We start from the raw sequence: 12886 nt of genomic DNA, 5'->3' as shown, positions 1-12886 counted from the left end.
TTCTGTGCATGCATGTGATGTAATTTTGCGCTTCTGAGCATGTACGAGTGGCAAAACCCGGAAGTAACCTGAAAGAACATAACATGAGGTATGACTGTAACCTGAAGAAAGTTGGTCACACTCAGGGCTTTTTTTCAGCAGGAAAGTGCCTTCCAGCACCTCTTCCCACACCATGCCTTTGCTTCATGAGAAGACTATCCCTGGAACACGAAGAGGACATCCTTTATGGGCACTGGAGAAGGTCTTTTCATGAGCCAGAGGTGCAGCGGGGCTTTAATGAGGCTCTTCAGCCTCCTGGGCTAACAGGTGATGTGCGGGAAGAAGCCTCCCTGTGTGTCAGCTCTGCACTCTGCCCTGTCTCTCAGGCTTCCGTGTGCAAGCAGAAGGGACAGGGCAGATTGCAGAGCTGATGCACAGGGAGCTCACAGTGTTCACAGAGCAGCCCTGTGTCTTCGGCTGGCGCAGAAGCAGGAGGGACAGGGCAGCATTCCTGCACCTTTTTTTCTAGAAACAAGCACTAGTCGCACTGAATATCACCTGGCCTATGCTCTGTAGCAACACCATGTATCTGCTACATGTTCTAATGGCCCACTTTAATAATATCATGCGATAATAACACATTTGAGCTGACAAAGTAAGTCTCAAATCCAATTGTCGGAGAGAGTTATAAGGTAATTTCCACTGTCATGCTTCTGAATGCCAGTTGCTACAAACAGCAGGAGAGGAGAATGCGGTTATGCTCAGGTCCAGCTTGCAGAATTCCTCTACACAGGTGGTTGGCCACTGTGAGAACAGGATGTTGGACCCGATGGGCCAGAAGGCTCTTCTTATGTTCTTATTTGGAATGGAAACTGATCAGGCTAGCATTTTCAAATCAATGCTCTGATTGACATTATGGTCTAGGTGTGTCTACAAATGTAATGAGTGGGATTTAATCTTAGGTAACTATGTATAGGATTGCAGACTGAATCCTCAAAAAGTTTCATCTATCCTCATTTACCATTTACTTAGTGAGTGAAACAAAACTATTTGATATTTATTTCAGATGCTACTAAGGGTGATGTTGATTATAAGTTTTGTAATATATTTATTTATAATGTTATAATAATTGCTGTTCTTTGACCCCTTATGAGAGATAATACTCATATGGTAGTAAGGTACAAAATTAAATGTGCAAATTAAGGGATCAGGGAAAAAAGACAAAGGGCATTTTTTTTAAAAAAAAACACGATACCAAAATTAATCTACAAGTAGGGGCGATCCTATGAACAACAGTTAAATACAATGAGGGATAAAAAGGGGGGAAGTAGGGTGGATTATTAAACTAATATGCAGCATCGTTAGTACAACCCAGAATGCCATGGAAGGCTAGGTTGGGAGGTCGCTATAGAAGCTATGTTTGATGGTGAATTATGATGTGCAAACAGGAAAAAATGGAAAATGCATAAATAATAAATAATAATCAAAAAGAATAAATGTGCAAATATACTCCCAAATGCATACATTTTAAAAATGGGAAAATACATACCATCATCTGCATCAGTAACATTGAAAATAAGGATAGTAGATCCTGGAGGTTGGTTCTCCATCAAAGATGTGCTATATGACGCCATGCTGAATACTGGTGAATTATCATTTACATCAAGTATGTTGAAATAAGCCCTCACAGTGGAGGATTGCCCACCACCATCTTCCGCACGAACTGAAAGAATGTAATATTGCTGCACTTCATAGTCCAACATACAAGTTAAGTTAAAAACTCCAGTGACTGGGTTGAGGAAAAATGTTCCATCTCCATCGTCTTCACTCACAGTGTACGTGATTTCTCCATTCACACCTGAATCTTCATCTGTGGCTAAGATGGCTGCCACTAAAGAACCTAGAGATGAATTAGGAGGGTGGAAAAACCAAAATGGGTCATGTCAAGAGAAAATATGTCTCCTGCTATCCATTATTATAAGTGTGTGTCATCATAGCCATGAACAGTATTTAAATGATAGTTTATTTAAGAGCATTTGTATCCTACTCATCAGTTTAACAGGAATTGTAAAGAATCAAATCCACAAAGTTCGACACATGACCACCTTAATTTTTTTTTAAAGCCTGTGGGGGAGGGGGGAGAAAATATACACTCAAAATATACCCTGGCCTGGTTCATACATAACACTGAGCCATGGTTTCTTCAACAAATGGCGAGTTTTCTACAAGTTGTTCCACAAATGATCGAACAAGCCACAGTTTGTTTTTCCATAAATTTCTTTCTTTTCCAGCTGCTCTTGCCTCATAGCTTTTTTTAGTTTGGTGAGCTTCTGGGCTGGGGTGGTCAAACAAACCATGGTTAAGGAACAGTACTGATATCACACATAATGCCAAACCATAGTTGAAACAAATCATGGTTTGTAGCCAACAACTAACCATTGTTTCAGTTTGTGGTTTGCTGGTAGGAAACAAATCCTTGTTAAACCACTAGGCAAGGTTCACACAGCACATTAAGCCTTGGTGTGATTTGTGAACTCTGCACAGCAGCTTAACTATAGTTTGTTCACTGCCAGCAACCCTAACTATGTCAAAGAGTCGTAGAACTGTAGAGTTGGAAGGGTAATGTTTTAATAATCCAGTTTAGTGTTATGCAACAACAAAGCCACTGAATATATATTCAAACCAAAATTTCTGCCCAGCAAAATTTTAACTGAAGTTGAACTTTTTTCCCCTCCTTGGAAAAAAGCATGATACAGTTATGTTCTTAATGGGAAAATGGTGTTCAAGTTAAGTCCAGTAAAACTCCATGTTTCAATATGGTGTACTACCCTATTTCCTCATAGACCTCTGAGAGTATAATTTCACATTTATAACTTTTCCAAAGAGATAACATAACCTCCTTTCGCAGCCTCTTATGCATAGGTGTGTCAAGAACTCCTGATACGTAGCGAGATATTTTAAATGGTCAGCAGCTAATCACTATGCTTGCTGGTTTTGAATTTCACTTCATACTTGAAACAGAATATTATATAGTGCTTCAGATACCGAATGTGTTTTCACTCATTCTAAATTCTGTTCTTATGCCAGTCAAAGAATGATATTTTTTTAAAAAAAGAAAAAGAAACAGAGGGAATCTAGTGAACTTATTCTCGCTACTCCACCTGTACAAGCTTGGAAAAGAGAGAGCTGGGCTAGTTCAAGCTAACTTTTGGATAATAATGTGCATATATTTGCCTATCTCTTCTGAGAGTGACAACCTCAAATTGTAGTAATTGTAGTAGCAATTTAAGAGTTTTATGGAACAAGGGCAGCAAGTCCATAGTGTGTAGTAAACAAAAACATAAGCAGAGAATTGATGCACAAATCAGTTAAGCCTAGATACCTGGCCCTTTTAATGTCGTTCGTTATTTAACTGGTATTGAATTTGCTGAATCCGCACAAGAACATAATATTTCCAAAGAAGTCTGAGTTATTACAGCTGTTAAAAGCACAAGGAAGCAGGAATGATAAGGACAGTAATGACATCTACTATTCACCTGGAGTGGTATCTTCTGGTATGTCAAAGGAATAGCAAGGTTTGGAGAACTTGGGTATATGATCATTAACATCACTAATAGTAATGTTTATTCTCATATCTGAAGACTGCAGGCCATCATCAGCACGAACTAGCAGAGAATATTTAGAACGGCGTTCTCGGTCCAAACGCTTGGTGGCTATCAACTCTCCCGATTCTGGATCGATATGGAAGCTGTCATCTGCACCACTGATGATGGTGTAAGTTACCAGAGCATTTGCACCCTAAACAGTGACAAGAAAAGGTCAAAGTGCATTATATTTTCATGCAAATTAACGGCAAGCTTTTGCACTGATTCTAAGAATTTTAAAGAAATTTTCAAGTAAGTAAGTAAGTAAGTAAGTAAGTAAGTAAGTAAGTAAACCATGGATTTGGAATGATGAGCTGATCATATCACTTTTATATTAAAAAGTAAACAGAAAAGTTAGAGTACGAAGAGCTAAGATTGGAATTTCCCTATAATGTCGCTCAAGGCTCCCTGACATAAAAGATTCCCTTGCCAAATAAACATTTTTTGCACCAATCTGTCATTCCTGATGTATTTACTTGAACTGGCACTGATCATATAAAATAGAAAGATACTGCTGTACCCCTTCTGTACCCAGCACTCTGCAAAAATGGGCCATGTGATGTTGTGTTGTCAGGTGACTGACTGGTGGGCAGCCCTTCTTACCCATCCTATGGGAGTGGGGGAGCCAGTTATTCACCCCTACTCCACTATAGCACCTGGTTAAGAGATGCTGGTTAAGGAAGAACTGTGAGGGGAGAGACTTCACCAGGCAAGGGTTTCTTCCACCTGCATTGCCCCACCCTCCAGTCTCTGCTTCTCAATTTGCATTGTATTATTTTATGCACTGTGATCTGCCGTTGTTTTATTGATTATAGTTTAGAATTTTTTTTAATTGTTAAGAGTTGATTTCTGTTTAATTTTTATATGCTGGTATTTAATATTAATATTATTTTATATGCTGGTATTTAATACTATTCTAACGGATTGTTGAATATTACTTTATTTGATATAAGTTGCCTATTTTAAAGTTATGTTTTATTATCACATTTTTGTATTGGATTAGATTGTTATATGGTGTACATTCTTTGTTTCTTCAGCTTGTAAACCACCTTGGGTATTGTAAAATAGAAAGACGGTATACAAATTAAAAGTGATGATGATGATGATGATGATGATGATGATGATGATGCTATAGCTGCAGTTTGCTTTTGGGGGAACCTGGAGCCTAGCTGTGGTAGGACAGGTCAGAGCTGAGCTAAGTCTTGAGGAAATCGTATACCCATATGAACTTTTTTGGATGGCTGATATGAAGCAGAAGGTGGTGTTTCATACTGAACATTGTCTTGTAAAACACACTTCCTCATTCTGGTGATTCACAAGACTATGAAAACAAACAAAATGTTTATCTGTTCAATGGTATGGCAGGGAGCACTGCTCTCACTCTGAATGGACTTCAAAGCCATGTAGTCAAGCAATTTGTCAATGTGCTGATATCATCAAGCCTCATCAGAGTGAGATAGTGCGTCTAGTTTTTACTGTGATTGACTGTGTTATGTTGACCAATGTAACTGGATGTGTGGCTAAGTAACATTTTCTATATGATCCCTGATAGACTGCAGTTCTCTCACGAAGAAATTGTTTTTTAAAAATGCACTGTGCAGTAGTTGTGAAAAGGCAGGAGATGACACATAAAAAGAGAAGCAAGGGGTTTGAGAAATCTTTGACTCTGAAAACCCTTCTTTTGCCTCCACATTTCTGTGAACAAAAATTCACTGTAGTCTTACTTCCTTGCCTACTCAAGGGGATACATTCCACAGTATTACTTTCATACTCAATGTCTGTGCAGTGTGTAGAACACTTACTCGTAAAAGTATAATTAAAATGTTTGAACAAATTCTTTCAATAATAATCTTATATTACTCAAGTGTTACATTCTTTATCTTCCAAGTGTGATACTTCATTTTTACAACAATGTGACTCAGCTATAGACTCTTCTACCATAACTGCTGCTGTGTGGAAGGAGCAAATCCTATAAATTAGGCAAGTAAGAAGAAAATCTAGTAACTTCCTGTCAACACTTTTGAAGTAAAGTAGTACTGTGCTGTGAGATATCATAGCTATCATTAATATTCATCCCATGGCACTAGAGAAAATGTTACACCTTCTGTGCAGATTGCAAAATAGTGACCACCTTGATCCCATTAAGTTGAATATTAGCCAAATGCAGCAATCAAATTCTGTCATATGAAACACTCTTTTACACGTTTAGGGAATGGGTTTCAAAGAAGCCTTAACCTAGTCTCGTCATTTGGCATGCACACTTTTTAAAACATGTCACTACAAATTTCAAGTAGAGGTTTTTGTATGTCACGGATTTCTAACACTCTACTGAAGCTCAGAGGCTTTCTTGGAGATAGACACAGTGACAGAAACTTCCTTCAGGCATTAATAACTGTCAAATTACTCAACTTTGGACATGCTGGCTAGCCCTGCCACTGGTGACTACGCAATTAACATAAATGACTGCTGTGACATAGCTTTCACAGATACAACTGGACGCATGAAGATTTCCATACGATTTGGAACTCTGGGACGTGTGGAAACCTTATTGCAAATGAATGTATGTGCACTATAGGTGGTCAAGCTACTGGTATGAAGATCAAGATGCAGCACTCAGATCCTGTGTCGAAAAAGAACATGAGGAGACAATGTCTGAAGAGGGCAAGCAATATAAAAAAATAAAATCATGCCATGCAAGGCAGACACAGAGAAAAGGAAGAAATGTGTACAGCGGTGTATGGTGCCTTAAACCCCCCATGTGGCTCTCCAATGTTTAGGAATCTGCCACCTCACACATTTCTGCAAAATGTCATGAATCTATTTGAGGGGGCTGTGGCAGGTGGGGTTGGTCTCTGTGCGGCCCCCAGTATGTAGAAGAAGAGTTTGGATTTGATATCCCGCTTTATCACTACCCTAAAGAGTCTCAAAGCGGCTAACATTCTCCTTTCCCTTCCTCCCCCATGACAAACACTCTGTGAGGTGAGTGGGGCTGAGAGACTACAAAGAAGTGCGACTAGCCCAAGGTCACCCAGCAGCTGCATGTGGAGGAGCAGAGACACAAACCCGGTTCACCAGATTACAAGTCTACCGCTCTTAACCACTACACCACACTGGCTCTCTTTGGACCAGAAGAGGAGCTGTTCAGGTGTGCCACATGTTGAGAAGAGGGAGGGGACATCTGGCAACTGTTAAAAGGCTGTCATGTGGGAGAGTTTGAACCATCTCCCAGCAGAAAGAAGGAGCAGGAAAACAGGAAAAACAAAACCAAAAGGAAGATAGGGGATGCATGAAAGATAGGCAAGACGAGAGACTAGAAAATCGGAAGTAGAGGACAGACACACAGGAGAGAAAACATTGTATGTTAAATAAAGCAAAGCAAGCAATGTTCTGTGATGGATGAGGGCAATCAAATTAATTTAAGTAAGGTCCCCACTAGGGGAGACTCTGAGAACAAGAGACCACATGGGGTTCTGAAAAATCCTGGAATCAGGCGCGCAGGGATAGAATGGGCAGTCTCAACTCACAGAATAAAATTAAACACTTGCATTTTTCCACTCCACGCCACCGTCTTCCAGGCAAAAATCAGTGGGTGGAGTAGAAACAAGGCTGGAAATCTATGCCTAACAACATTGTTGTGACAGAAGTGTCCTGCTACCCTTCAAAGAAGCAACAATATCCTACCTCGTCAGCATCCATAGCTGTCAGCTGCATTATTTTAGAACCATCTCCGATATTTTCTTCTACAGTCAGATCAAGCATATCTGTAGGGAACACTGGTGGGTTGTCATTGACATCTTGAAGAGTTATTTCCACCTAGGAAGGAAAGGGGGAAAGCTCGTGATTCATTTATTAAATATAAGTAGTGCAAGTTGCTTAACTTTACATTGAATCAGGTAAGCAGTGCGCAATCTGATGTTTCAGGAACTTTTCTGAAAACACAAATGAGAGAAAAAGTCCGGTGATGGTTAAAATTCCACATTGTTTTGAAATCTTCCGAGAAAAAGCCTGTAACCTACATAAAGCTAATTTGACTTGTTGATAGTAACTGATTTTAAATGGTCCTAGTCTAGTTTACGTTGGACATGGTCCACTGACTGACTGTCAATGTAATCTCTAAAAGTTGGACCCCAGAGGATAGCTGCCAAGACCCGGGGCACGGGATCATTCAACCATTAAATGCTGCTTGACATAAAGATGAGGTGGTGTAAAATTCTCCCTGAAATGTTTACATATTGGCATGTCCAACAGCCAGAAAGAAAGAGTGCAACTTTTAGCATTAAAAAAGAGTTCTGATTTGCCCTTCTTTGTATGAGAGAGTTAGGGTTGTTTTTTTTTTGTTTTTTTTTAAAGTCAATATTGGAAGCAAGTTGTTGTAACATCTCTCTGGATCTCCCCCTCTCTCTTTCCATGCTTAAACCCAAACACATTTTATTTTTCACAAGTTCTGTTTATATCTTTTACAAACACTAATGGCAGCGTCTGAAATTATTTGCCAAAGCTGTTTACTCCTTCTCCTGTGTAAGCAAGATTGTTTAGTTCTCATGGGCTTGCTGAGGCTGCGTTTAAAAAGCCAAGAGCTTAGAGTTCCACTGCTAGGTAGACACATACTAATAATCTCCCAATAAAGAAAAGACAGGCAACAGATGGTTTCTATCTATAGTGAAAGCAAAGGATTCCCAGAAGGCCTGGACCAATAAGTGGTCACCAAAACGTGAAGACCACCAAGGAGATAATGGCATAGTTGGGGGGCAGAGCTGCCTTCAGCAAACATTAGATAGCTGATTGTTTAGCAGGGCTGGAAAAGGGGGGGGGGAGGGAAGAGCGAGGGGCAACTTTAAAGTCAAAAGAGATAAGCGGATTGACAGACAGAAACGTCATTGTACTTCAGTAACCCACTTCATCACTATTGACAAGAGAGTTCTGGTTTCAGAAACATGGATGGGAATAATCCAAGTATCCAATTTAATGAATAGAAAGAAGCTCAGTGGAAAAATAAATTATGTGATGCTTGCCCGAACTCTTCTCTAATACAATGCAAACTATACAATTAAACTATACAAACTCTACAATTAAAGCACTATTATACAACTTTGAAATTTATGGCTCATGGTTTCCCCAAAGAATCCTGGGAAGTTTCTTAAGGGTGTTGAGGGTTGTTAAGTGTATTCCCCTCATACACTTGACAGAGTAGTTTAATATCTCTCCTGCCATCCAGTCACTCTATGGTGGGAAGAGGGGTCTCCGAATAAATCTCAGCACCCTTAACAAACTACAGTCTCCACGGTTCTTTGGGAGAGGCTAAAACTGATTAAAGTCATATGACAATGCTTTAAATGTATGGTATGTGCTATATATCAAAATATATGAAGGCAGGAAGTATGATTTTATAAATACCCCACCTGTTTATGTTTTGGATGTTTAGTTTGAATGCTTATAACCTGCTATATAGCCCTGAGAAGCTTTCAAGGTGGCTTACAAAAGATTCACATAATAAAAATCAATAACAGAAATCATGGTGTTCCTCTGGTGCCAGGATAATTCAGGTGGCATTTCCTTTTTTCATCCTTGGTCTTTTCTGGTGTCATCCTTCAGCCTGTGCCTACAAGGCAGCAGAGTCCGCTGGATCACTTCTGAACAGGGCCAAGCAGCTTGAAATCACTCAGCTTGTGATGGAGGTAGACCCTCTCTGGTTGGCAGTTGCCAACAGTTCCCACGAAGGGCCTCAGAGGTACGTGTGTGGAGCTGAGCTGCTGGAACTAACTTGGCCCATGTTGTATCTCTCTCAGGTTGTACCTTCCCATGATAGAAGCTACAATACCAAAAATGTATGGCCTAGATACACATGTAAGGTGAGTGACTGCCCTCCACTTGGCCATCAACTCTATTATGAGGTACATATTAATAGACACTCCCTTACTTGTGTTATGCATATACACATTTCCTTGCACCTCTACCGTCTGCTCAATAGCAGCACTTCCTACAGGCTGTTCACATTCCTAGTTCACCTGCAGTTCAACCCTCTCCCTCTCTACCCAACCCCATCACAAAACAAAGTCTTTCAGATGCCAACTCCACGAAGGACCTTCTAATGGTATCATCTGGGACTAATCCGTTTTAGAAGAAGGCATGGAAAATCCCTTTCTCTGAGAGTAAATGAACTGAGCACGAACTAATTACAAAGATGTAAATCATGGTCTCCTCAAGCCTGTCCTTCCTATGCCAAATTTGCACCTGGAGTTTTCTGTAGCTGCATTTTAAAGCTTCTGAACATAAGAATTAGCATACACATTGCTGATACAGCATCCGAAGCACAAACTCTAGAATTAAACAGCTTAAGAGTTTAATTTTCAAAGAATTAAAGCGCCCAAGAGGTTTGCTGAGGGTGGACGGGGGGTGGGGCGGGGAGAGAAGAAAAACGCTGCAGCATTGTAATAATTAATTTTAACACATCGACAACAACCATTCTAAGGTCATTAGAAAAGCAAAGATGAATGACTGCTATATGCCACAGCTGCCAATCAAGTCTTGGCCCTTAAACGAGCACAGCTAGAGCAAGCAGTCGTGCTACCAAACCTATTACATTTCACCAGATCTTGTTTCAAGGTACTGCAGCTGCAAAGCTCTGCAGTTTATTTATTAATACCATATATATCACACACAGCTTGTGTTTCAGCTACAAGCTGACATTTTACCACCAGAACCCAAATTCACAATGTGCAACTGGCAGCTGTCCTTTGTAAACATCTATCTAGCTATTGTTTTAAGGTAGCTGTGCAACCTGCATAAGATGCTATGTTACCAGGGAGAACAAATGCTGAAAATTAATGAAGCACACAGAGGATTAATGGAAGGAGAGGCTCTGTAACTAGCATTTGGAATGATGAAAAGGAAGGGAGGGAAGAAATAAAAGATGGTTGTGTAAGTTATTCTGAAAACTCTGTGTACTCCATAAAATACAACAGTAATATTAGATGCTGAAGTCCCAACTTAAACTCAGGAACATGGCAAGTTTATTTGAAAACAAACAAAACAAAATTTAAAGATGTGAATGGCTTTGTTTTTTGGATGTTTGTTGCAGATATTTTAGCACTTGGAATCTAACATTAAAACACTGCATAATATTAATGTGAGAGTTGTGTTACCTTCTCAGACAACACAAAGAAGCCTAAGACCCCTGCATTACAAACATACAAAATAGTCATTAAATTTTGACGACACTAACGTAATTCATCTTTTGAGAATATAAATTGCATCCCTCAGTTTCCCCAGAAAACACACATTATTGTTTTCTTTTCCACAATGACACAACCTTTTTTCCTCCTCGGATTTACACTCCTGCATGTGCCTGTTTTAACTGTCAAGCTGTCAATTTTGGGGGCCTGTTGTCAACCAACAAAACTGTGTTGTAGTGTGTTGTAGTGTTTGTGGCCCTAGAAAACAAACAGCAACCACACAGCGGGGAATTTAAAGGTGTGCATAGTGTGTGCAGAAGTAGGGCTTCCCCATTTATTAGTATGTATTGTTAATTGTGAGGATATCTTTGGAACGGGACTTCAAATAATGAATTGCTATTATTCTAGTATTTTAGTGTGCTGAATTGCAATCACTCTAGCATTTTAGTTTGCTGGGGGGAAAAGACCAGCAAGGCCAGGCTGGTACTCAGTGATAGTCTGCTACAGGAAAATTTGGAAGAGGAAAAATGACAGACCCCTTGTCACATACAGCTGAAACAACTGACACCTATATCATCAATGGTCAACAGCTCAGTCTGAATAATGACACTTTCCTATCCCAGGCCTTAGGTGGTAGGACTGTTCTTGCTTATTGACAACCTCCTAACCCAAAACAGCTATTGGCCAGCAACACATGGCCAAATAACAGAGATACAGACACAAAGACTAGACACTGCAGCAAAGGCAGATGTCAACTCTGTCCTTCTGCCTACCCTGGCAACACTATTACAGGACCTAATAATGTCATATACAACATATGGGGTTTGTGCATTTGCCCATCTTCCAATGAGATATAAGACATTATCTGCCAGCAATACCTTTCTACATAGGGCAAACCAGCCAATCTCCATGCAAAAGAATAAATGGACACCAATCAGACATCAGAAATGGCACTATTCAAAAAGCAGTGAGAGAACATTTCTGTCTCCCTGGCCACCCTGTGGCTGACCTTAAGGAGGCTATGCTGGAACACAGGACACAGGAACTTCAAAAGGAGCCTGAAATATGTTGAATTACATCAAGAAGTTCAATGCTATCACTTACAGAACAAATCAAGACAAAGGGTTTTATCTCACTCTGTATTTGTTTATTGACTTACCAATGCCAGGATGTCTGTGTTATCAACAACTCTATTGTGAATGACCACAGTTATCACTGCCTGTACTTTTGCTGCATTTTGTTTGCCTCTGACCTTACTGTTAGTAATTTCAACCATGTGTCTGCAATATATAAGCCTGCAATTCAGGAGAACACTTCATGCATCTCATGAGATGGTCTGCAGTCTACAAAAGGTTCTGCTGTTATTCTTTAACATGACACAAGACTCTTTGTTGTTTATGCTGCAATAGAAGAACAGGGCTACAAGAAGGCTGATCGCCGAAGAATGGATGCTTTTGAATTATGGTGCTGGAGGAGACTCTTGAAAGTCCCATGGACTGCAAGAAGATCAAACCTATCCATTCTGAAGGAAATCAGCCCTGAGTGCTCACTGGAAGAACAGATCCTGAAGCTGAGGCTGCAATACTTTGGCCACCTCATGGGAAGAGAAGACTCCCTGGAAAAGACCCTGATGTTGGGAAAGATGGAGGGCACAAGGAGAAGGGGACGACAGAGGACAAGATGGTTGGATAGTGTTCTCGAAGCTACCAGCAGGAGTTTGACCAAACTGCGGGAGGCAGTGGAAGAAAGGAGTGCCCGGCATGCTCTGGTCCATGGGGTCACGAAGAGTCGGTCACGACTAAATGACAACAACAACAATTTAAAAATGATTTATTTCTTTTCTAATTGGCAAGTATTTTAGGGTGAAAAGATCCTCTCCTTAGGAAAAAAAAGCATTGTTTCTACTCTTTTCCTCCAACATCTTTTTAACTGCCTAGCAAAAGAAAGGAAACAGGCAGGCCACAAAAATGCTGAGCCAGCTTATATGTGGCAATTATAGTTTGCATTGGCAAGGCAAGCATCTATTTGATAATCCTTTCTACTAACCACTGTGTCCTTGTGCATATATCCCATCAGAGAGCTACGGGAGGA

General features: G+C 40.2%; 1 protein-coding gene across 1 annotated transcript in view; it reads right to left on the bottom strand.

Moving 5' to 3' along the window:
- The window catches only part of FAT4 (FAT atypical cadherin 4), a 141047-nt gene that overhangs the window by 61328 nt on the left and 66833 nt on the right, over positions 1-12886 (bottom strand). Inside the window, exons 2-4 of the mRNA XM_079990505.1 lie at positions 7305-7436; positions 3516-3777; positions 1529-1879 (exon numbers count right to left, since the gene is read on the bottom strand). Coding sequence (XP_079846631.1) covers positions 1529-1879; positions 3516-3777; positions 7305-7436 — 745 coding nt within the window. The remainder of the gene's footprint in view (positions 1-1528; positions 1880-3515; positions 3778-7304; positions 7437-12886) is intronic.

The sequence above is a fragment of the Podarcis cretensis genome (genome assembly GCF_951804945.1).
Source record: "Podarcis cretensis genome assembly, chromosome: 9".
NCBI classification, from domain to species: Eukaryota; Metazoa; Chordata; class Lepidosauria; order Squamata; family Lacertidae; genus Podarcis; species Podarcis cretensis.
The sequence above is the reverse complement of the archived record's forward strand: the minus strand, read 5'-3'. Positions and strand labels throughout refer to the sequence as shown.